The sequence below is a fragment of the Nuphar pumila genome, chromosome 6 (assembly GCF_984573655.1).
Source record: "Nuphar pumila chromosome 6, dmNupPumi1.hap1.1, whole genome shotgun sequence".
Lineage (NCBI taxonomy): Eukaryota > Viridiplantae > Streptophyta > Magnoliopsida > Nymphaeales > Nymphaeaceae > Nuphar > Nuphar pumila.
Window position 1 is genome coordinate 1,707,164 of NC_143254.1, and position 26,812 is coordinate 1,733,975.

General features: G+C 39.6%; 2 protein-coding genes and 1 pseudogene across 3 annotated transcripts; 2 read left to right on the forward strand and 1 right to left on the reverse strand.

Annotated features, from left to right (window-relative positions):
* Positions 1-364: 364 nt before the first annotated feature.
* Positions 365-2,041, forward strand: LOC149833633 (transcription termination factor MTERF15, mitochondrial-like). Its single transcript, XM_090009186.1, has 3 exons — positions 365-378; positions 1,179-1,663; positions 1,752-2,041. Exons 1-3 carry the CDS (start codon positions 365-367, stop codon positions 2,039-2,041), a joined length of 789 nt encoding a protein of 262 aa, XP_089865312.1.
* Positions 2,042-5,576: 3,535 nt separating this feature from the next.
* Positions 5,577-7,200, forward strand: LOC149833634 (putative galacturonosyltransferase-like 7 pseudogene; annotated as a pseudogene). Its single transcript, XR_016432464.1, has one exon. The product of XR_016432464.1 is annotated as a putative galacturonosyltransferase-like 7 pseudogene (transcript).
* A 17,574-nt stretch (positions 7,201-24,774) lies between these two features.
* Positions 24,775-25,373, reverse strand: LOC149833635 (uncharacterized). The gene has a single exon (XM_090009782.1). The coding sequence runs from the start codon at positions 25,334-25,336 to the stop codon at positions 24,905-24,907; it is 432 nt and encodes a 143-aa protein (XP_089865908.1). The 5' UTR covers positions 25,337-25,373; the 3' UTR covers positions 24,775-24,904.
* Positions 25,374-26,812: the final 1,439 nt, after the last annotated feature.

Consider the following 26,812-nt stretch of genomic DNA (forward strand, 5'->3'; position numbering starts at 1 on the left):
TAGATTCTAAAGAAGCCTTAACTCTCATTCCAGCTACCAGTTTACAAACAGCCACCAGGACCAACTTTTTGCCAAATGCATTAACTCCTATCCCAGTTCTTAGATTCCAAACAGGCCCTTAGATATGCCAGCTGTTCTCCGGAAGGAACAAATTCCGAAAATCCGTGAAAAAAAAAAGAAAAAGATTCAAACAAATTAAATTTTAAACTAGAGAACTCTTTTATGTCATACATTACCCTAACGCCATTCCAGTATGATATGGCGAAATGGTATTATAGTTATTTATTTGACAAAAAAGGGGCTTTTAGATTTTCTAGGACGGCACAAAGCTCCTCTCAATTTAATGGGCGCCAGCCTGGCACTGATGGGGGAGCAGAGGTACGTACTCGAGTACGAAAATACGTATGTAGGGCATCTTTCTATATATGATTCTAGAAGATTCCACAAGGAAGCGTCGGCACTCGCCAGAACTCCGCAGCGAGCCTCGCCTACACGTGGCAGTGAAAGCCATCTCGGCCTCCATTTCGCGTACGTGGCAGATATTGGCACTTTTGGCCGCGCTCGTGTGAGTCTCCTTGCAAAAGAAAAAGAGTAATATTTCACAGAGAGACCTAATTTTACGAAAGTTTCAGAAACTGGTCTATATTTTCTTAAATTACTAATGCAATCACTTTTTTTTAAGAAGCTGTCAAAATTCAAATATGGCACCTCAAGTTCATTTTGAAAATTTGGAACATAGTTTTTTTCTAGTTTAAGAGAAAAAAATCAAATCACTGGCCACACCGTTAGCTGACCTCCGGTTGGTAAAAACTTTGAGGTCCACAGAGTTTCCAGCGTGATTTGGACGAAAATCTCGCTGGAAACGACGATTTCTAACAAACATTGGATGCGGCGGACGGCATTCTGTGCGTCCGCCATATCCTTATATACGTGGTTTTTTCGTTCCACCCCCACCCCCGTTACAAAAGTAATAGGGACGAGGAGAACAAAAAAATTTCGATGGGCGCACCCACAAGCTCTTCGGTCTCAGGCACCATCCGCTCCTCCTGCAAGAGCGTCTTCAGAGGAAGACGCTCCTCCAGCAAGGGTTTCTTCTGTGTAGCGAGCATGCCGAACCATCTCTCAGATGCTCGACACACACACTCTCTCTCATAGCTGTCTCTCCCTCTCCTGTGTAGCGGCCAGAGGGGCAGTGCGCTCTCTCTCAGCAGTGGCCGGCGAAGGGGTGGCATCCAGATTGAGGGACGAGCTTTCTCTGGGCGGCGACCGGTGAAGGGACGTTTGGTTTTCTGGGATCGGCGGTTGGAATTGGAACCAAGAGTGGGGGTTATGAGGGATGTCGGCATTGGAGACAAAGCCATAACAAGGATTTTGATGGATTTCTCAAAATTGTTCAAATTGGGTACGCGACAGATTGCGTCGAGGATCAATTATTTAAAGGGAATTGGATTTCGAAGCGAAGAAATTGATCGCATTGTCGGCGGTCTCCCAGGGGTTCTTGAATTGGGGGTGGAGGACAAGTTAAAACCTCTAGTTTCAAAGTTTAGGGAACTAGGTTTTGGTTTTTTTGAGATTAAGAAGGCCCTGTCAACAACCCACAATTTTTTTGGATTGAAGCAGGGGGAATTGGGTAGATGTGTGATTCGGTTGAAGATTTTGAAATGTAGGTTGCCTTGGTCGACACGAGTTGAATCATAGAGATGCATTCAAATTGTTGTGGAGAGAACCTAGAATTCTCATTTATGATTTAGCAAATGTGGGGAGGAAGATCGATTTTCTTACTGATGAAATCGGATTCCCAATCAGTGCTCTGATTGAAGTTCCAAAGTACTTGAGTGTGAATCTTGAGAAACAGATTGTTCCCACATACAAGGTCATTCAGTGGCTGAGGTCACAAGGTGGGCTTGCTGTTGAGGTGGGATTGAAGGTTTTGGTGAAGCCTAGCAGGCACAAAGTCTACAATTTCTTTGTCAATCCGTATCTAGAATATGAAAAGATCTTTGAAAATTTGACCAAAGAAAAGGTTCATAAGAGCAAGTAGACAACTGAATTTTCTCGACTGTTTAAGCCACAAAGGTATGTCAAATATGAGCATGATTCTGAGAACATCAGAATGTTTATGGAATCCTTGGTTTAGTGCTTTCAAGAAGATTCTAAAGAGAATTTGTTAAAATTCCTTAACATACCCCTCCATATTGGTATTTTGAAAGGATATAAAAGACTAAAGACAATACATTAGTTAGTAAGAGAAAACATTAATGGGTAGTTGAACGAAAACTTCTGAGAATGAAAAAAAAGAAAAGACAAAAGCAAAATGAGGTGCGAATGTAGATGGTGGTTGCAACTAATCTAAACTTCTCATGATCTTGTTATGTAGAGGTAAATACAGTTCATTTCTGAAATTGCAGAGATGCTCGGTCTAGCTCATCACAATGATTTGGAAGCATAGAGTTATGTTTGATCAAGTGAGGTTGGAGATAATCATATCCTGTTGATTTCAAAGTTGATATTGTGATATTTGTTGACAGCTGCAACAAACTACATCTCTGTGTTGCTTTCTGTTATGTATTTTGATTAGCAAACTGATCATGCTATCAGCTAAGTGCATGGTAATAAGTTTTACATCTTTGAGGTTTTTTTTCTAATTTCTTGTGCATTTAACCTCAAATATTTCTAATTTCTTTTTTTTCATGAAAATAAACTTTTGAGATAAGGATTGAAACCTTTCAACTGAATGATGCATATAATGGGATATGAAATAGTTTGATGATAAAATTACTCCATATTAGAACAAGTCTCAGCAATTGAACCTTTTCATAAAGTCATACATCTTTATTAATACTACTCTTTCAGTAAATGATCTAAATTGCCAATGCTAAGTTGATCTAAATTATGTCTAATTCTTCATGAATATGATGGCAAAGATCGCACACTATTTCTATTTTTAGATCATGCATTGAACTGCAAAATATAAAGACGAATGCATATGCATAAAATATATATCCCCAGAAGAGTCTTAAGCTAATTTTAGTCAACCCATTGAGACAAAAGGATAAAACAACTAACAACAACCTTGCTGGTGCCTCCACAAATGCTATGAATTGAAAGATTCTTTCAATCTTCTTTACCTTTTTTAAGACTTTGAGGTAATCCAAAAATGTTCTTGTGAAAATCTTTTTCACCTTTTTTTTTGATAAATGAGCATAATATATAATAGTTTTTGAAAAATCATATTTGGGGCAAAAAACCAATTTGATATCCATATTCGGGGTAAAATCCAATTTGAGATCTATATTCGGGGCAAAAATCTAATTCTAGATCTATATTCGAGGCAAAAATCCAATTTGAGATCCATATTCAGAGCAAAAATCTATATTTGGGGCAAAAATCTCATTCAAGATCTATATTCGGGGCAAAAATCCAATTCCAGATCTATATTCGAGACAGAAATCCAATTTGAGATCCATATTCAAAGTAAAAATCCAAAATCCATATTTGGGGCAAAACTCTCATTCAAGATCTATATTTGGGAAAAAAATTTAATTTGAGATCCATATTCGAGGCAAAAATCCAATTTGAGATCCATATTGAGAGCAAAAATACATATTTAAGGCAAAAATCTCATTTGAGATCCATATTCGAGGTAAAAATCCAATTTCAAATCCATATTTAAGGCAAAAATTCATGATTTTAGATATAATTTCGTAATTGGATCTATATTTGGGTAAAAAACCATAATAAACTTGTTAAAACATGTAAAATGGTGTACGGATCAGGTCATACGATCCAAACCAAAATAATTTGGCCCATTATCCATGACTGTCCAAGTTGTCTGCACATCGTCATCAAACAACAAACATTTGGAACATAGCATTTGGGTACAATCCAAACAAACGTTGGACTTGAAACAGTTGTTACAGAACAAACATAACCAATGTTCTGTTTCATCCTTTTTGTTCATTTTGTTCAAACCTGAACACGCCATCAAACATGACCTTGGTGACATTCACAAGTCGCCCCTATGCAATAAGCGGAGCCCTTGTTGGTGACTTTTAGAGGTGGAAAATGGCCAGCCATGGGTAGGGCTTTGACCTATAAATTAGGTCCAAGCTTAGCCCAAATTGGGTTCTTGGCTCGGCCCCAACCGTGCTGACACAGGCTGAGCCACTGTCTAACTCATCTCACATATATATATATATATATATATATATATATATATATATATATATATATATATATATATATAGGGCTAAACTGGCTCGATTAGGCTCATGGGCCTAACTAGTGGGTCGTGGCTGGGACTTTTTCAACAGGCCGGCCCAAACCGAGCATTTGGCCTGGTCCAGTCATCGGCCCGGATAGCCTGAACCACTAGTGGAGCGGGCTGGGCCGTTGCCTACCTGTAGCGACTTTGGACCATAGCAATGTATAAAAACAACGAAATTCATTAAATAGTGAATACATTATTAAAATGCCTTTAATTCAAGAAATTGAAGAAAACATGAAATAAAAAGGAAACTAAAAAAAAACAAATATAATATACATGTTTTTTTTTAATTTGATGAAGATACACCACAGATATGGTCTTAACATGTTGTTATGGGCCTAGAGGTATCACATTGACCGGGGATATGTGTAAGTAGTTTTGTATCCACAGTGAGGGACGCAAACGGATCATATTTTGGATCTCAAAATGCAGTGGACAGTCGGATTTGGATCTGGAACAGCCAAATTTGCAAACTTTCCCTTCCTGAATTGAATCCAACTTGTCTGCAATACTGCAACTACAGCTGGTAAACAAACAGAGCAGCTCGTGACTTGGCTAGGTTTGGCTCATCACAAACTGGTTCACGATCGGTTTGTATAGTTGGCGAGCCGAGAGCCACGAGCAGACTTAATCGAGTCGAGCCCGAACACAAAGTGAAATATATATATTTTATAGATAAGATATATATTTTATGTAATATAAAAAAGAAAGAATGCCTAAAATATATATAAAAAAGAAGAATGAACGAAAAATATATATATAAAATATGATCTATTAAGTGTAATTTATAAAAAGTTATGCATATTTTCAATATATAAAATATATATACTATGTATAAATTTTACACGAGCTTGGCTGGGCTAAACAAGAACACAAAACGAGCCACGAGCGCAATCACTAGTAAACGAGCCGAGCCCGAACATGCACTGTTCGGCTCGTTTACCAGCCCTACCTTATCCACAGTGTAAAGAAAGGTGGCAGTCTTTTTCAGGAATATCAGAAAGGTAGTTGTCTGATCTGAAATTCTGAGAAAAAGAGAGGGTTCCTGCTAGTTACTACGATTTGTTCTTCAAAAAAAAAAAACTTTTACTAAAAGATATTTTCATTTAAAAAAAATAGTTGTTATTTTTATCCATTTTCCTGAGAAAGGAGAAAAAAATTCTGCTGGCTTTTTCTAATGTAAAGTAAGAGAGAAGGATTCTGATGATGTGTGTGGGTGCTTGTTTTTTTTATCTTCTCTCTCTCTCTCTCTCTCTCTCTCTTTATATATATATATATATTAGAAAGAAGAATTGAAATAAACAAATAAATAAAATAAAGGAAGAAAAATCTCTGGAGGTGTCAACGTAGTTTTCAATGGCGGAAATGGAAGAAAAAAGTTAATTTTTTTTCATTTCTGGCCTCTCCTCTCTCTCTCTCTGCATCGCTTTGTTTCGTTTCCTTCCCTCCCGACTACCGCCACCACCACCACCACCACCGTCGATCACCAACATTGGGAGGGAAGGGAAGGACGGCCGTCGATTCGACTCCCATTCTGCGTCGTGGCCGTCGATGGGCGTCGTCCGAAGTCTGCAGCCAATGCCGGAGCTCGGGTTCCAAGCGGAGGAGAAGGAGGGTTTCGGCGTCTGAGCTGCGGAAGAATCTCAGCCGTAGATGAAAATCTGGAGGGTTCAGAGGGACCAGAGGCTGGCGGACCTCAAGGGGTCGTTCATCATTCTCCATCTGCTCATCAATTTCAGGTACATCGGATGCCGGACGAGTAGTAGCCACCGGAAAACCCGCCGGAGAATGCTCTGGCTCGTGAAGCTTTCCGGCCTCGCGTCGGCGGCCATGGTCGTGATCGTCCTCGCGCCGTCGCTGCAGTCGTTCCCGCCGGCGGAGGCGTTCCGGGGGGGCTATCTTCGACTGCCGACGCAGATGCCGCCGGCCGGAAATTTCTTATCCTTCAGGAAAGCTCCGGCCTTCCGCAATGCCGGGGAATGCGAGCGGCCGGCTGGCGACGGAACGACCGCCTGCGACCCGTTGCTGGTTCACGTTGCGATCACGCTCGACGCCGAGTATCTCCGTGGGTCGATGGCCGCAGTTCACTCCGTTCTTCAGCATTCCGTCTGCCCGGAGAACGTCTTTTTCCACTTCCTCGTCTCCGACTCGGCCTCCAATCTCGAGTTCCTCGTCAATTCCACCTTCCCCTTGCTGAGATTCAAGCTCTACTTCTTCGATCCTGATCTGGTCCGCGGCCTCATCTCGTCGTCCGTCCGATCGGCGCTCGAACAGCCTCTCAACTACGCCCGGAACTACCTCGGCGATCTGCTCGAACCCTGCGTCGGGCGGGTCATCTACCTCGACTCGGACGTCGTCGTCGTCGATGACATCGGAAAGCTGTGGGGGACCAGGCTCGGCTCGAGGACCGTTGGCGCGCCGGAATACTGCCACGCGAACTTCACAAAGTATTTCACGAGCGGTTTCTGGGGCGACGGACGGTTTTCCGGCACTTTCCGGGGCAGGAAGCCGTGCTACTTCAACACGGGGGTGATGGTGATCGACCTGGAGCGGTGGCGGAGGTTCGGCTACACGAGGCGGATCGAGCGTTGGATGGAGGTCCAGAAGGCGCGCCGGATCTACGAGCTCGGCTCGCTCCCGCCCTTCCTCCTCGTCTTCGCCGGAAAGGTGGAGCCGATCGACCACCGGTGGAACCAGCACGGCCTCGGCGGCGACAACGTCCGGGGGAGCTGCCGGAGCCTCCACCCGGGCCCGGTGAGCCTGCTCCACTGGAGCGGGAGCGGCAAACCATGGCTCCGGCTCGACTCGAACCGGCCGTGCCCTCTCGACTCGCTCTGGGCTCCCTACGATCTCTACGACCTTTCCTCCTCCTCCTCCTAGAGCCAATCACGAAAGCCTTCCTCCGTTGCCGCTTTCTGGCGGTGACTCACCGGAAAAAGGTGCTGCTCGTGGTCTGTTCCCTCCCATTTTTTTTTTTTGGGTTAATTCCTGTGATTGATTTTCGTTTTTTTTTGGTTTATTTTTGTTGGGATTACATTTGTCTATTGTATTCTGTTGTTGCATGATGGTTTATAGTTAAATTCGTTTTCTGAAAATAAACATAAAAAAATCATATATTAAAAAATTTCTAATTTTCTCGCCGGAAACGTGAATCAGGTTAAACTTGTATGACACAAACAAACCTCCTCACGCCGGCCGAGGGCGGTGGTAGGAATCCTTCTATTTTTTTATTAATTTCGATAAATTAGTAAACAATCTATACCGGTGAGAGAATCTCTCTCTCTCTCTCTTCAGCTTGTTCAGTCGACAGGCTAAACGCCAATTTCATGGTGGGTCCCGCAACGTCCAGAGCATCCAATGTTGGAGTTCCTTTTCTTTTTTGTTTTTTCTGAATTTCTCTAAATTGGATGTTTGTGACTTTATGTATTTTATTTTAAGTGTAATAAGAAAGAGGGTTTCTGAATTTTAATGGTGAAAATTACAAAAAAAAACACTCAGATTATTGAGGATTACCATCCACCAGCCAGATGGTGCTACAGCTCGGTACTAATAATTCAAGTTTTATTTATTTTTTTTTATATTGGTTCCTTTTCTTAATGATAGGGTGTTTCTTTATAAATTGTAAGGAGAAGGAATATAATATGATGATTTTGGTGAATGGAGAATGGGTCTCTCTCTATTGGCAGGTAGTGATATGAATATGATACACGTACAAAAGCTTTAAAAGGGAAAAGAAAAGAGGAGCAAAAGGAGTGCTTGTGATATGAATATGATACACACATACAAAAGCTTTAAAAGGGAGAGCAAAAGTGAGTGCTTGTTGGTGTTTATACAGAAAATGTTTTGATGTAGTTTTCCTCCATAAGCTTTTTCTTTGGTGGTTTTATTTTAGGGTTGTCATTGTGTTTTCTAAATTGAGGTTTTGGTGGATGGAAATTCTGCCTCATTTGGCTTTGTCATTGTGAGTTTGTTTCATGGAAAGGGTATGTGTTTTTTAAGGCTTGTTGGCCAACCGAGTGTCTTGGTTGGGGTTCAAGGCTCGGCCTACTTGGTTTAGACACAAGTTGAGGGCTGCTTGGCTGGGTGCATAGGCGGAGCGAGGGGGTGGGGGGGGGGGGGGGGGGGGGGGGGCGGACTGGGCTCTCCCAAACACAGACTTAGAGAAAAACACAGATTCAAAGCTGGAAGGCTGGGATTTGCCTACAGCTGATGGAGGCTCCGCACCTCAATCCGCAAGGAAAGAGGACCCACTGTTTGCGTTGTCACGGTGGGGCCGCAGAAGCCCTTCATGCTTGGTGCATTTTTCGTGGAAACCCCACAGTTTTCTTGATACACAAACACACTCTAAAAGCTTATTGCTTGCAAGTCACACGTGTTGAACATTTATTTTACATACCATTATATGATACACGAAATGTCTGAAATATATTTATTTCTACTTAATGAGCTTGAACAAGTGGAGACAGGCCAAAACACCTCTTGTTTGTGCTGAGCTTGCAGAGCTTATTTTTCTGGGTTTAATGAGCTCCTTACAAGCTGGATCATATGTTTCCTTTCTTGTGTGCCTGTTTTCTGGTTCATTTTTATTTAAAACTTGCGTCTCTCTCTCTCTCTCTCTCCAAACATGTATAAAAACTGAACTATTTGTATAAAGGGTTAGGTAACCAAGGGAGCTAACCCAGATTTCTTGGTTGATTCTTATAGAGTCTATATATGGCAACCCAGGCTTATGCTTTTGGTGAGTGTTGGTGGGTACTTTGCCAAGTCGACTAAACCAACCACAGGCCATATAGTCGTCCATAGTCCTGTGGCTATGATATGGCCTTTTGTGGAGGGTTGGTGCCTTGGGGTTCTTTCTACAAGTTGTGGGCCATCCTTGAATCTTAGCTGTATGGGTACGTTCTAGACATTGTCCTTGTCCTTCTCTTTTTAAAATGCTGGGGAGTCGGGGGAGGACCACGTACTAGCTCCAAGTTGCAAATCGCATCTATCGTTCTCCAACTATTCTCAACCGTGGTTTTGGCCCTTGTGCCTTGCATTTCAGTCATCCGAATCAGTCCTTCTGGTGAAATGGGGAAAAAATATCCAACTTTACCTTCCAACTTTAAATTGCATGAGTTGGTGGCTGAATTTAAAATTTGATTAATTAAGTAATTTGCCATTCGTCCCTCTGGTTGGAGTGGCGGAAAACACTTCGCTCCTTCAGTGACACAGGGATCTTAGGCCTGGCCATGGCCGCCCGTGGCTTCATTGGGCCATGGCGAGCGGAGATAGGTTCTCTATTAAGCAAATTTACTATTCCTTGTTGTCATCCGGGATGGATTGGTTTTCCATTGATTGTATATGGGGTAAGGGGCCCACTCCAAGGGCAAAGGCATTGGCGTGGTTAGTGGCTCTGGATCGTGTTCAAACCCAGATTAATGTCAGAAAACGGGGGCTTCAGTTTCCAAGCATGTGTGTTCTTTGCGAGAAGGCGGTAGAGGACACGACTCACCTATTTTGGTTTTGCCCGGTAGTTTTAGACCTATTCTTTCAAACTTGGGGTGCACCGCCGGTTCAAACGCGTTCAAGTTCTGTTATTCGGGACCTCTTGTTTGGTCCCATGAGTTTACGAAACAAAAAAAAAGAGAAATTATTGTGGCGGGTATGGTTGTTTTCAGCATGGTGGGTGATATGGACCGAAAGAAACAATATCTTTTTCAGGGGCATCAAATTCAATTTTGGAAGGTGACTCTTAAATTACATAGTAGAGACGGGGGTTTGGATCTACTTGTACTCTGAACTGTGCACAGTCACCATCTAGATGGTGGTTGTTTTACTCTTATGTTCCTCTTTCATCCAATATTCGGTTGGATGTATTTTGGTAATGTTGAATGATAAATGTTCTTCTCTCTCTCTCTCTCCACAATTTAATTCTTGCGCTGTCAGGACAACGCTCGTAAGTACAGCAGTCTGAGCCAGTGTGATTAGGTCTATAATCTTATGGTGGTATCTCAGAGTAAAAATCAAAAAACTGTGTTGGCCATAGTTTAAACACTTGCGAGGTTGACCCAGTGACTCGGCCTGGATTGCCCAGTCACCGGGTCAAAAAAATAGGTGTAACTCGACTTTAACAAAACTCTGCTGAGTCATGGACGAGTCATGCCCATATATATATATATATATTATATAAAATATGATTATACATGTATTAATAAATTTATACATTAAATATATTATAAAAAATATCATATAATATATATTATATATAATATATTGGTAAAATACTATAATACTATAATACTATAATACTATATGAATATACACTACAAGAAACTTGTGGATTAGCGACAACCTAAATCTGTCGCTAATCCAATGCTAATCTGTCTCTAAATAGTTTAGCGACGGATTAATGTCGGATTAGCGACGGATAACTTTCATCGCGATTTTTTCGATACTAAGTAGTGCCAGAACTTATCTGCCGCTATTTTTGTCGTTAATTTACGACGAATTAGCGACGAACATGATCCATCGCGAGTCCTTCGCTATTTTAAATTAGCGATGGATAATATCCGTCGCTAATTTGCCGTTAAATTTTAAAAAAAATAAAAAAAAATTGCTTTCTGTCGGCACGTTCTCCGACAGGAAGCAATTTTTTTTGCACAAAATTGGCGCGTTGCGGCATCGGGACGCTCTTCCGCAGCGAGTCAGTCACGACAGGAGAAGGGACGCGGGCAACCGCAAGCAGCCTCTCGCGGCTGCCGATCGGGAGGGAGAACAACTGCCCCTGGAAGGAGACCGACAAGCTCTGTGTCGACGGCCAGAGGACCATCTGGCAGAAATTGGTGGGGTCGGCGTTGATGAACGTCGTCGGCGTCTTCTTCGACGCCCGAGACTTCCTCTTGGAGATCCTTCCGGTGGGCAGAGGGGCGACAGTGGTCCGGCGGGCGGAAGGGAGGAGGGGGGCGTCCGTCTCAGAGCTGGTGACACTCGTGGTGGTGAGGGCGTTCGGCTTGGGAAGGGAGGCGGAGTTGCAAATTTCAAGCTTGAGCGCCCGAGTGAGGGCGTCGGTCTCACGGCTCATGAATGCCTCTGAGAACCAGAAATCGACGGTCAGCAAAGGCCGGAAGGCCCACGTGTCGAGGCTTGAGCAGTTTTGAGACGCCATTGATTTTTTCTCTCTTCCTTTCCTTTCCCGTCAGAAACCTCACGACTAGAGTTCCAAAAAATTTATCGAAATTTAGTTAAATTAGCGATTGGAGAACCAATGCACCTATGCTTCATTCCTGATAAGTAAACCATAGTTCAGAGTTCGAACGGGGGGAGGGAAAATTTTGAATGGGGAGAGGAAAAATTTTGTGCCTCAGGTGGGATGGTTTAAATAAAAAATTAGCGACGGAATTAACGAGGGAATTTTTCTGTCCCTAATCCATCGCTAATTAGCGATGACCCTAATCCGTCGCTAATTAGCGACAGATTAGGGATGAAAAAATTCTCTCACTAATTCCGTCGCTAATTAGATTTTTTTTGTAGTGTTTTGGTGACAGAAAAATGTTATCGCTTATCTTTCGCTAATTAACAACGGATTTAGCGAGGAAGATATTTCCGTCGCTAATTCCGTAAATATTTCGAATGTTAGCGACAAATAGTTTTCTCTTGTTAATCCGTCGCGGAAAAAATCTGTCTCAAATTGTCATCGCTAATTAGGATTTTTCTTGTTAGAAAGCTGCATCAACTTGGTGGGTGAGTTTAAAATTTGATTAATTAAGTAATTTTCAATGATTCAATCAAGGCTGCTCTCTCTCTCTCTCTCCACAATTTAGTTCTTGCTCATGGAGCTGTCAGGACAGCGCTCGTAAGTACAGCAGTCTGAGCCAGTGTGATTAGGTCTGTAATCTTATGGTGGTTTCTCAGAGTAAATCAAAAAACTGTGTTGGTCATAGTTTAAACACTTGCTAGGTTGACCCAGTGACTGGGCCTGGATTGCCCAGTCACCGGGTCAAAAAAATAGGTGTAACTCGGCTTTAACAAAACTCTGCTGACTCAGCTGAGTCATGGACGAGTCATGCGCATATATATATATTATTAATATTATATATATAATATGATTATACATGTATTAATAAATTTATACATTAAATATATTATAAAAAATATCATATAATGTATATTATATATAATATATTGGTAAAATATTATAATACTATATACATATATTTATATATTTTATATAAAATATAAAGTCAACATGACCTAACCGGGTCATTGACCAGGCCGAGCAAGTTTCTCAAGGACTAGTCACCGGGTTTTAAAACATTGGTTTTGACAAGAGCTAACCTTGTAGAAGTGTTCACCGTGGTGTATTTAGTGAGGGTAGACTCATATGTCATAGTTGTTTCGAAAAAACTTCTTTGATTAGAAAAAAACTGATGATTTTCGACCATTGATTTTTGCATTGGCAGAAGATCTATACACATGCTGGATTTGGTCAGTCCAAAAGCACAACGTGGATCATATTTATTAAAAAAACAAAAAAGGGTTTTGCTAGTTCGATTTAGGTACAAATAGATTGTAGCAATCTCTCTCTCTCTCATTTAACTTGAAAATTAACTATTTAAATCATCCATGACGTATTAAAAAACTCTCTAAAATGTTATACACTAGTGTTTTAAAATATGACATTGCCTTTTCTCTCTCTAAAAAAAAGTGTTTTAAAATATGCCTATCTTTCCGTAAGGTCATGCATGGTTGAGCTTTGCTATGCCATGGGCTTAGGGTACGATAGAATGGTTATTGTTTCAAGAGTTTATACTTTATGCTTTGATCCTTGCTACACTAATTCAAGTAATTTCCTTTTCCCTTTAAAAATGTGGGTTGAGAGTTGATTATGAAATCTCAATGAGCTTGTCTTGGACTAAGCTTTCGGAATAGGGCATGCGTATTGCATAGCTTTATTGAGTAAAAAATGCATCGAGTGCAGAAACGTGCAACATGTGTTGGCTAGATCAGCGACGTATGGTGATAGCACGATACACGATAAACAATGATATTATCGTTAGTGCATTGTTGTGTGGCAGCACATACGTAGAGCATTATTTGATTAAGCAGTGTCAGCGGATCAGAAAATGTTGTCTTTGGAGATTTAGTTAAGGACCTCTCGGCTTGCAAGAGTTTCTCACCCGTAGCGGTTGAATGCACAGAGGTGCGTGTATTTTAGGGTTAATTTCTTCAAGAATCACCTTAGGTGATTCCAATCGAGTATAGTAACTCGGGACTAGGCGAGAGAATGCCTAAGCAATGACAAATGAGTTTGGGTGGTGTTCTTTGCTATGGTATTCAATCATCAACTGGTTTTCGAACTGGGGGTCGCAAGGTCTTGTTCCTTCAGTGGTGAGGTTTTGCTATAGCATGCGCATGGAGTCACAATACACTCGATAGCACGCAAGGCTAACGCAAGTTTGTGCCCTTTTAGGAAGTGATAGCTGGTTTGGGATGACTATGCACTAAGTTGCATAGACTAAATAGAATATGTATTTGAAGATGCGCTTGATCAACTTTCGCTAGGCAGCTACGTACGAGGTGGTGCGCAGAGCCAATGAAATGATTCTACACGTAGAAAAGTGTTGGTGGGCGGCCTTTGGCCGTTGGGCTGGCCGGACTGGGTAGTCTGGCGTGTTGTAGGTTTGCGAAAATTTTTATTCTCGTGACAAATTGGTATGAGAGTAGAAAGATTAACGGAACCTTGTTGTTCATTGTGTGTGACACTGAAGAAGACAGTGATGGTTTATCTTGGTTACGCAATTTTGCACAGCTGAAATGTGATTGACCTAGCACATAAGCAAGATACTGACAAGTTGGTATGTGTCATTTTGTTGATGATAAGAAGAAATGTAAGGTTGTTGTTGAGTTGGCTAAGTAAACATGGATAAACCAAATATTTCTACCAGTTGTGCGTTAGGCTCGCAGGTTGAGCATGACAGTTGCCTTGTGCATGCAGAGAATGCACGTTGGATTCAGTTGAATGGATTTGCACATTTGGGTATGAAAGACTCAACTAAACTTCTAGATTCTCTTTTAAAATTGTGGGTTAGCGGAGTGCCCATGTTGGGCAGAATGCTCATTGTTTTGGCCCCTTGAGTTGATAGTTGCTTTGTGGATTGTGTGTGCAAAAAAATTTATTGTTCATGGCTCATCGATTTGGTTCTTGCAGAAATGTTTTGCTGGCTCAAGCTGAGAGTTGCAGCATTCTAGCTTCAGATGAAATTTGCAACATTGGGTCATGTTGCCCTTGTATGGACGAGTGCCCAGTAAGACACTTTGAAGGACCGCTTTGAGGTGATACACAAGTAGGCATCCTTCACTTAGGACTAGTTTGGACCGTTGAAAAACTATAAGTTGGTGCTTAAGAGAGTTGATATCCCTACGATATATGTTGGTTGTCGTCTTTCTCTGCGAGAACTACGAAGGGATTGAAATTTCTCTTGCTAGGGTTGGAAGGCACCCTAGCCATGAGCTTGAAGATGACAAGTTTGTAAGATTTTGTAATTTGCTTTTCAGGCTAGAGAAAACTTTGAGATTGGGTTCACTTCAAAATCTGGTGATTGCTTGTATTGAATGGTGAGCAGCAACAACTTTACAAAGTTCTTGCTTGTCTTGTGGTCTTCTACTTATGAGGCTCCATGACACTGTAAGGATCATATATTTATCGTTACTCGTATCAAATAAGATGCGTATTGTATCGTAAAAAAATGTAAAAATTTAATAAGTTTTTTTACAAAATTAAAAAAATCATGAAATGTTAGCAAAAAATCTAAAAAAATCAAATCACATGAAACAATGATGAATTGCACAAAATACAACCATAAAATCATATATGAAGCATTTATGTTTCTATGAGCTGTATAAGACATCATCAAATATCAACTATGTCACAAGAACAATGCAAAATATTAAATATCTTGCAATTAAGAACATGCCACATTAGATGTGGTTCTGGACCCGATTCCATACCCAAAAATCAGGTCCAAGTCTGATTCCTCCTGGGTCCAAACCAAACCGGACCCGTTGACACCCCTAAATGGAAAGTTTTGAACCCATCACAGCACCAAGCCCTCGCAGAGTTCCCAGTGACTATTGAATTCAGAGGTATCTTTTCATTTGCAAGCATTGGCCTAAAGCAGTTGACGCCAAGTTATCAGTTAAGCAAAAGAAGAAAGTGATAAAGCTTGAAAAAAAAAGAGGCAGACCACCATCACGTTGATGGGGCCAATATTGGAGTTGGTTTCTTTTGAATTGATTCATAGTAAGATTGAATCTATTTAAACCAGGTCAAGATGACTCCGTTGGATTTTTTGGACCTAGCACACCATTCAGCTTATATCTGATGGACTGGGTTGAATCTACTTTGATGTGGTTCGATCTAATCAATTTGGATCATTATGGTTTGAATCAGATTGAATTCAACTTGAATCAAAGTAAGTTGGAGTGCATGGGCTATTCCCTTTGTTGAAACTGATAATGGATGGAGACATTTCAAGTTGGATTGGATCTATTAAGATCAGACCAAATCAGACTTACTGGATCTAGCTGAAGACGAATGGTCATAGTAGACCTATTGAACCTTATTAGACCAGTTTGGATCCAGTAAAATCACAAGGATCAAATCAAACAGGTTCAACTTAGAAAAACCAGGTTGGTCATAGTAGACAGTTGGACCCAGCTTGACCTATTGGACAAGCATTGGAATTAATCTCGATGTTGGACTCATGAACAGGTTTGTGGACTTGTACTTGCATAAAAACCAAGGTCAATCCTTCTTAAGCCTTCTTAATAGTTGGGTTGGATCTATAACTTATGACATATTTAAGGTATAATTTCATGAGTTTTGTAGTATTTTGCAGTTATGGGTTGGGTCATAGGAACCCAATATTGATTTAGAAACTTGAAGACCGGTTGTGGAACTAGTGTATCAAAACGTATGATTTTATTTGGATCAATATAGGATCCAAATTGAAACTCCATCATGAAATGATATATAAGTTGATATATCCAATACCAAAAACAGGATAGACGTTTGGGATGCCCTTAGCTATTTGGCCAAATTTTGTTGTGGTCGACCAAATAACGATTTTGTAGGTCATGATATTTAATTATAACAGCCAAATTGATTTTTTCAGATTAAATGAAAATTTGTTTATCATTATGTTTAATGTGTGTTAATGATTAACAGAACATGCTTCTTGTGAGTTGCTATTGATTTAAAAAATAATAACAATGTTGAAGTGAGATTTTGCTGAGTATCGTGATCGCAAATGTTGTGATATATGATAACACGTAGTGTCTTTACATTAAATGTACTATAAATTATTGTTGATCATAATTGTTTAAATTGCATAAGAAAGTTTTGAAGAAAATTTAACAATTCAATTTGATTAGCGATGATTATGCATCGGTATATAAAATTTTATAACATACCTATTTGGTACTTGGTGTGTGAGTATTTGATATATGGATGAGGTATATCACACCAATGTCTTAAAAAAACAGAAAACTTCAAAAAAAAAAAAACTTTCGATCATGGATGACTTTTGAAGTGACTGTATCATGATGTCTCTTATTCATATCACCTATTAAAATATATTTAAAATTGTTTTCATAAATATTTTTTAGATTAATCGTTCACGGATAAGAGGTAAACTTAGACAAGATTTTCAATTTGTATAATGGATAACATATTGTTATTAAGTTTGTTGTTATATCCTTATAGACAAGAACATAGCGAGTGTATGTATTAGTGTTTTCATGATTGTGAAATAGTTGAGATAATTTTGTGAAAAAAAAAATGGTTATGAAAGATTTTTCTTGTGAGAAAACTGTACCAATGTTTAAATTGTTCTTGATAAATTTCTTTGCATGATAGCCAGTATATGTGATAGTATATGTGTGCTACCTTGGTTGTCAAATTCAAATTGTGAGTAGACATTTTTATTTTGTTTTTTACTCGAAGAAACTGCCCTAAGCACAGAGACCTAACTGCGCTGGCTCAATTGTGAGTAGACATTTACTGAAAGAGTATAGTAATATATATTTATTTATGAGGAATCTGTAAACTGTGACATGATGTACAACTCATTGTTTGATTATATATCTTATGGATCTAGAAGATTCACTTAAAATTTAATTTGGGATAAGTGGCTTATGTATGTGGATCTGAATCAAATTAACTCCAACTTGACATGTTTATGTTTTCTTTGAATTTATACACGTGTTTTTAATGGATTTAAAAACTCTAGGTTTCTGGCTCTTTTGGTCTGACAGTCTAGTGAAGTACAGGAGTTGGAATATCCAAATTTGTGTCAAACTTGAGGTTATTTTTTAAACTAATTCTCTTAGAACTTATAATGATGCTTTTGTGCTTCAAGTGAATGGATTGAGCATCACAGATTTGGAGATAATACTTGATGCAACTTATTTATGAGTATTTTAATGATACAAGTGAATCAAATTTAAATCTTACAATATGGCCGGTACGCTAAATGACATGATAAGCATGAATACATAAGATTAGAAACTATTTACAACCTTGATAAAAATGTTTATGAAAAAATCACTTTTATGAGTATTCAATTGAAGAACTTGTTAAGTCTTGATTGAAAGTACTATTAGGAAAAAACACATTTTAAATAGTGATGCAAATTGATCTAATATCCTATCAAGCAATAATATAGTTATTGATAGATGTTTGACATTTAATTGACCTAATATCTCAAAAATTTTGAAAAAAAATGATATCAATATGGTCATTTAGCATTTGTGCCCCTTATAAATGTATCATGATACAACATAAGGGAAAATATATAAACAAATTTTTGACTAATAATGAAAAAACACTCGAGGAGTATATTTCTTGAAAGTTGATTAATTAGATTTTTTGTCTCTAATGACACTCATTAAAAGGGCTCCTGAGAGATGGTATGTACATTGAGTAAAAATGGAGCTAAAGCCTATTAAAAACAATTATATGTGATCAAAACTCAACCACATGATAAAGCAATTATATAGATCAAACCAAGTCTAGTGATTCAATAAGAAAAACAAGTCACTCGAGTAATTGAATGAGTACTTATATAAATATAGAAAATATTTTTATCCAATTTTTTATGTCAAGTACTCAAAACATGTGATCTTTAGGATGAGTTTATATAGAACCCATAATGAGATTTATAAGATTTGTGGCTGAGGTATTTCAAACAGGTTTATCACTTTTATCAGCATCACTTATATGAGCGTGAATTTAGGGTTGCCTTCTATGAGACTTAGGTTTATCTCTAGATCACTCATGAACCTAGGATACTGTGTAAAAGCAACTTCACATTTAGTAAACACATATTATCACTCAAATTTAATGTGTGTTGTTGAGTCTAAAAAGTTTGTTAATATCTTTAGTTCAAAGCTGAGCTACTAAGGTTTGAACTTATAATGACAAAATTACACAAAGTGAAGGTTCAAACCCAAACTGTACCATAGTTTATACATAAGAGCTTAATGAGTAGCTTTACTTGTTTCATAGTTTCAAGTGGGAGATTATTGGATTTATGTATCAACATTATATATTCACCTAGCTAAAACTCTTAACTTTGATCGAGCCACCTAGCTAGGCATGCTTGATTTGACTTTGACTTTCTACACTTTTTCAAATTGATTGTTAGAAAAATTGATTGTTGACGGTTAGGCACATAAGTGAGCTAGCTATTGTATTTTGTTGAATACTTAATTGTGTTAGCTGTTTTCGAATAGCCACCAACCATTGGATATAACTGTTATACATTTATTTGTAACGGTTGAACATTTATTTTTTATCATTGAACCTAAGCTTATATATATCAGGATTCTTTTGTGAGATAATAATTCCTTTCATTCTATTGTATCTCATCCATCACCTTTTCTAGTGCAAGTTGGGGTAATATTTAATGCGAAAAAGCATGGTTTGGTGTCGTGGTAGGTAGCCTCTAGGAAGCAAAATTTCAATCAATCAACCCTATTACACTGAAGAATTGATCTTAGAAGGACAACTGTTGCTTTAGAGATTGCCCTGTTACACTGAAGAATTGATCTTAGAGGGACAACTGTTGCTTTAGAGATTGCCCTGTTACACTGAAGAATTGATCTTAGAGGGACAACTGTTGCTTTAGAGATTGCCCTTATATATGTGGGCCTTCAATCAAATTTTTTATTTGATTGAGTATATGTTTCAGCTATTTTTTTCAATAGTATCTTGGCTCTAACCCCTCTTCTTCTCTTGTTCTTGTTCCCGTATGTTCAGTAAACTTATGGCCTAATCTTAGGTGACTGTGTTAGATTAATTTTAATAAAATCAGTTTACCTTTCCCCTAAAAAAATGAAAAAAGAATCAGTATCTTCTTTAAGCACAACCAAAGCATGTGAACTCCTAGTCTAGAGACAGCTTGGGACTCAATTAAATCAGTTAAATTTGTTGTCTTGGCACCCATGCTGCTTTATTTTGAATACAACAACAACAAAACACCAAACTCCTATACTTTATTTTGCTTATTTAATGTTGTTGCTTTATTTAATGTTGGGAATTTCATGTTGTTGCTTTATTTTGAATATTTAATATAAAATTAAACACATTAAACTCCTATACTTTAAGAGACAACTTGGTACTCGAGGAGAAAAACAAAAATTGAGAAAACCAACTAATTAATTAAAATGAAATTCCCCCTACGAAAGCACCAAGAACTGAAAAAAAAAACCCAAAAATATGTTATTATAAGGAATCACCACGTGAGTCGATGTTCGTCTAAGTTTCTTGGCGATTTTTTTAAAGTAAAAAATGAGCAGACAGAATTAAAAATGCAATGACCTTTATATTTTGAACCTTAGAAATGTTTCACATTCAGCACGTTAGGCACTTTTAGGCAGCAATTCATTTTTTCTTGGGGTGGTGTGGAATTTTGGATCCAACCCAGATCCGAATAAATAAGATATACTTGGTCCCATTTCCTGATTAGTTGATCCTGTCACAGCACAAAAAGCTGGTGAGGTATTTTATTTCAAAGTTATGAGCTGCTCGGCATCCAATGGTGCCTTGACACATAGCTTGGGCCTTTGGACCAAATACAAGGCAGCATTCGGCGGGGTCCATGCAACGCTGCCGTCTATTGCTCCCAAATATCTAAATGTTATAGAGATTTGTTATTGCGTCAAGGGGGTAAAGTCCATGAAGTTTTATGCTGTCAGGACAGACCATAAGTATGGCATGGCAGAGCCAACGCAGCTAAGTCTTTGATCCTGAATGTGGTTTCGCCATGTAAATATCAAAAAATAAAGATATAAGTTTAATGCGGTAGCAGCATCAGCTTGTTGTGGAACAATTGATGTGACAACAAGTTACCTACTCAGGACGGCATCATGTTGAACTTGTTTTTTTACAAAACCCAGACGAGTCATGGGCGAATCATGCACATATATATATATATATATATATCTATATATATGGTTATACATGTATTAATAAAAGTATACATTAAATATATTATAAAAATATCATATAATGTATATTATCTATAATATATTGGTAAAATATTATAAAATATAAATAGTATATACATATATTTATATATTTTATATAAAATATAAATCCTCACGAGTCACGAGTTGGACACTAATCACAAGGTTTTAAAACACTGGTTTGGACAACCATGACTGAGGATGAGATACCTAGCAAATGAAGGCTCCCCCGTACCTGAACAGTTAAGGAGTGCCAAGAGCGTTGAAAATACGTGGACGTAAAGAAGACACCGATTAACAATGGCTTAGATATGACTTATGAGTGAACTTGTGGTACAGTGTAGTTCTGTACCAATGGTGCAGTCTAGAGCTATCAACGACCAACACGCTACAAATGAATCGGAAATCCATGTGACCAAGTTCATGAACTTCCCTCCTTTCCCTCATCACATGCCCGAGTTCATGAACTCCAGTATTCACGTGCGTGAAATTGATAGAAAGTTACAATCTCTTTGCCCAAGTTCGTGAACTGAAGCGTAGTTCATGAACTTTTAGGGCCTGTTTGGGATCGGTAGCTGGGATGGGCGTTTATGGAGTTTATACATATGCATTTGATGAAGTGACTGCTGCTTTACCAGCTACCACCTTCATCACAAAACCATCCTTTACAAAGGACAAAGAGCCTCACTTCCCACCATCCATGGGCGTTTGACCAAAATTTTGCCTCGGGAACACCAAATGCATAAACGCCCCCATCCCAGCGCCGAGATTCCAAACATGACCTTACATTAGTTTGCAACGTGCCATCTACGTCACACGGAAACGTTGACATGAGGCAACTTATCTAAGTTACATGACACGGCATGATGGCATGCTATGACACACCTGCGTCGTTTTTGTAATATTTTATTATATTTTTTGTAGTATTATAATATTTTTAATTAATTTCCCCTGTCCTAATTTTCATAAAAGTCAAGTATTTGAGTCCCATCTTTGTACTGTGTCCATATCCATATTCATATTCATGTTTACTTGTTTTGCCGTTGACACGTACCAAGTCCAATGCTGACCAAGTTCATGGACCCCATACACCTCTAATTTCTAATGACCAAGTTCGGGAATTACTTTTATCCATGTATTTATGAAGGTAAAGGAATCCTAAACTTAAACATACCAAGCTTATGAGCTCTTAAGTTTGTGTGCATTTTTGTGGGATATTAATATGTTTCAGTTCCCTTGGTTGTCTCTTGTCTTCTCATGAATTCATCACCTGTTTGAAAGGTTAACCTAATTCGGAATCTCTGGATTTATACTTATTCTAAGCTGTGTGTGTGTGTGTGAGAGAGAGAGAGAGAGAAACGAACTATAACCATCAACATATTACGAAACAGGTTCAACCAACATTGAACCTACCGGATAACCCACCAGGCCCAAGACATGAGAGAGAGAGAGAGAGAGAGAGAGTGTGTAGCTGGAGGAAACTCTTTCTATGGCCGCCCATGGGATGAGATGTGTTGTGGATAAAATGGTTGCCCTAATCAAGAAGAATTTTTTGATAAGAAAAATTCCTCCGCTATCAAAAAACCATACTTTTTAGAAAAACTTTCTTTTCAAAAATTTTCTCCAGTTTGGAATGGATGAAAAAATTATCATTTTTCCTTTTTTACTTTGCATTTTTCTTACCATTTTCTAGCTTCCAAACATGCCCTTTTAATAACAAGGAACTCTCGCTGAGAACCGTGGACCCCCCCCCCCCCCCCCCCCCTCCTCCCTCAGCGAGCCAAACCCTAGGTGGGGCCTACTCACCTGGATAAGTGTAGAAAGCAACTTCTGTGCTGTGCTGTATTGGTGCCTTCAAATAAAAGAAGAAGAAGGTATGATGTTTATATCAAGTATGTAGATGGGAGCAGCGTTGTTAACTCGTTTGAAAGGTAATGTATGCAACAGGATGGGAATGGGTTGCATCTGACAAGGAGAAGGTCGAATAACTGTATAAGGATGCTTTCATTATTGAAAAAGCAATACCTGATTTGATTCACTTCTGTTGGGCAAGTTGGCCAGGTAGGGCCGGGGCCCCCAAAGGGGCTTGGCCTAGTGTGAAGGGACCTAGGCCGCTAGGCAGGTGGTTTATGTTCGAATTTCATAGGCGTCATTCGTTGCGCAAAGCTGAAGGGTGGCGAGTCCTTGGGGGCAAAAGGTAAACTTAGAGAGTTTTACGCTGTGAGGACAGCAAACTAGGTCTTTGTGCTTGGGGGTGGTTAATTTCTCCGTGTAAATTAAAACAAAAAAGTTGGCCAGAATGATGAACAGGATTTATGGCCACATTCAAGACCATCTAAAGGGTGTTGCTTCCCCCTCCCCTTTGAAAAAGTAAAAAGTAAAATTATGACTCTGTGTGCTGAATCAAAGGGTCTATGCAGAAAATGTGCTTTTATGCATCAGGGAAGATGTCAAATGATAATGCTTGACCTAATTGGTGGTATCCCTTTTGAGCAAGGGTACTCTATAAGTAACCTATTTGGAAAATATCATGTTTTCAACCTGATATCAACATGATAAAAACACTTCTTGCATAGTTTTCTATATTGTTCATATTTTATTTCTATTTTTATATCTTTTATTATGTATATAGCAATAAAATTTCCCAAGGTTTTCTGAGGGAAGGTTTGCTACTATGGGAAAACCCCATTTGAAACTGCACATATATGGGCATAGCATTATAGCAACAAGCTTTTAACTAATTAGCAAAACATTTCATTTTAGTGAATAGAATGTTTTATTCGGTAGCAGCGGTTGCTGGACAGTGACACTTATGCCTTGGTTATAGTCTTGTAGATTGCTATTCATGTCATTAATTATTAGGGGTGTCTTGTTTCGGACACAGGTTCAAAACTCAACCACATGATAAAGCAATTATACAGATCAAACCAAATCTAGTGATTTAATAAGAAGAACAAGTCACCCGAGTGATTGAATGAGTACTTATATAAATATAGAAAGTATTTTCATCCAATTTTTTATATAGATCAAACCAACTCTCAAAGCTATTGCAACAACAACAACCATCGTACCTACTCGAAGGTGTTGTTAGATCCAAGAGGAGCCTAAAGGATAAGTAAACCTCAAAGTCTAAAAAAGATGATTTCGATAGTTGAAGTTAGAATCTGAGATCGAGACTTTCTCAATAATAAGCTTCAAGCTGCGGAGATCTAAATGTCTTACCTTCTTGTAGAGAAGGATGATTGAAGCTTGAAATAAGCACCCACATATTTTTAAACAAATTTAAAAAAGATTTTACTAAATACAGGTTTTTTATCGCAAAATTTTTGTTAACACCTATTAATTGGTTGGTTCAATGGTAAGATGTTCGGGGTTAGATGATAGTCAATTGTTGTATAAAAAGCAGAAGGTTAACCACTACGGTGGTTACTCAGCAGGGTCTTGTGTCAAGCTGAAGGCAATCCGGCGGTTGGTGCACCGAAGGTTGAGTGGTCGTGTCATCAACAGGGAGTTTTACCTTATAAAAAGGCGGGCCCTCTAAGTGACCCCGTTCTCGGTTATGGTAGAACAGACCCCAATGTCCTCTTCCCCCAACACCCTAGATTCTGCTACGCTGAGTTTTTTTTTTTTTTTGTTCCTCTTTCAAAGAAAAAACCTGTGATTTTTCAAAGTTATTTAGCTTATCTTGTTACTGAATTAATTTTCTAAGATTTTGGAGATAAAATCGGAAGAAAGTTTAAAATATCACGATAAATTCGTGGCGTTTTACGCATGCCGTGTCACTCTTTCACTCAATCCCACGAATCCGTGAACGTGTCAGCGCAGAATAACAGATTCATGTTATACCATGGCAACTCAAAATAACCTTATTACCCTCGTCAGTATTCATCAACAAAGACGTTGAATTCACGCAACTTAAGCATTTTCCATAAGGGTAATTTGGTCAATATGAATTATATGATCACCAAACGCGGGCAAGGAATACGACAGAAGGATGAAGCAAAAAGAAAAGATGGGAATTTCTCGGCCGTTATTTAAACAATTCTAGCCATAAAAAAAGCGTTCAGTTATAAGTACTAACAATAAGAAGAAGAAGAAGAAGAAGGAAAAACTAACGCGAAGATAACGTTAGGAACCGAGCGCGTCGCAGGGGCGGCGGGGAACGAGCTGGCCCTGCGCGACGAGTGACCTGTAGATCTCGACGATCACCTTCTCGTCGTACTCTTTGAGAGTCGCCGAGCCGAACGGCCGGCCGTAGCCGATAGCCTGCCCTCCGAAGGCGCTGCCGCCGGTGCCGGCGAAAGCGCTGGAGTTGGAGAGCCGGAGCATCATCCTGACGTAGCAGTCCCGGAGGCGGACGAGGATCGCCTTCGGGGAGGCGATGCGGATCCTCGCCGGCAGCCTAATCCGCCACTTCCGCCTCCCTCCGCCACCGGCCCTTGCCGCCTGCACCCGGCCCCTCCGGAGAGGCGCTGCCGCCGTGCCGTCGAGCCGATTGTACCTCCTCCTCCTCCAGTACCGCTTTATGCTCCGGCAGAGCCCCAACGACACGCCCTCCATTTCTGCTCTGGACTGGATCGAAGAGAGAGAGAGAGAGAGAGAGAGAGAGAGAGAGAGAGAGAACCGTAGGACCCGGTGGGGCATTTAATAGTTGCGTGCTCTCCATGTGCCGAACGGACTGGCCGTCGGATCATCACACCCATGTGGAGCCCGCTTGTTTGCACGTGGCATCTTTTAATTGGTTCCGAATGAATGTGGCCTCCACGCACCATACTAACGGGTCCGGTTTGGTTTGGATTCAGGTGTAACCAAACTCAGATCTGGTTTGAGATGCTGGTACCGGGTCTAATCGTACCTACCATAAGAAGCACCGTACCCGGATCCTCTAAAGATTACATGAACCAGACTGGATCATACCCAACAAAATGATAGTTTTTATCTTTTTTACATTGAAAAATTGCTCAGACCGAGTAGGGTCTGGTATGAAATTTCACAAACCATACGTGGCTTTATATTAATCGGTCACTTGTGTCTCACCTGGACTCTATTCGATCCTCTTTTCTCATCACCAAACCCTGATCCTATAAGATTCGGTACGGATCGGGTCTGGATCAAACCTGACCCACTAACACCCTTCCTTATGACGTCGGTAGGTTGAGGCATGGGCAGGTTTCACTGTGCAAGTGGAGGTTGTTTACAGTGTTACAGTTGTGTACATTGAAAAATATTCGCTGCACTCTAGTGCAGCGTACTTTTTAGTAAAAAATGAAAACCACTTTTTTTCTTTTTTCTAAACATTTTTCTTGATTTGTTTTAAAACTGTTCACAGCCTGCAGATTTTGATCCACATGACTTGTTTAGTCAGAAACGTATTATTGATTGTCCCATTTATGTTGAATAATCAGTTTCAACGCTTCAAAATTTCCTACGCTAATAAATCATGTTTTTATGTTGAAAAACTTGATATGAAACACATCGTTTTTTTTTTAAAGGCAAGTTGGGGTTAGGCAGACACCTGGTACCAGTCAATACAATGATACCATTGGGATTCAAACTTGCAACGTCCCAACACAAGGTGACGTAAACTAGCTGCTCTTACCAGACAAGCGAAGCCCCGTTGGTATATGAAACACAGCTCGACAGGCGAATTGTGGCAAATATGGTGACTGAACTAATAGCAGAGGTTGCATCCTGTCTTGGATAAGACTACTTATCATGTGGTCAATATGAAGATGCTCTCAACTAGTGAGGCATCTGACCCAGCTCGGTTAAGCTCAGCTTGGAATTAAGGTAATTGAGCTGAGCTTGTATAAATAAAGGAGGCTCGATTGAGTAAACGAGTCGAACCTGATCAACCTACCGAGCTCAATAAGGCTTCTTGGCTCATGTAAGTGGGTCAGAACCCATGAACCCGCACCGCTCCACCTTGGCCCAACCCACCAGTTTAATAACATACGAATGTTTTAGGGTTACATTTTTTTTCCTCTCTTGCTGTGCGCCTCTCTCCAGTCCTCTCTTCCTTTGCCTCTGCCGAGT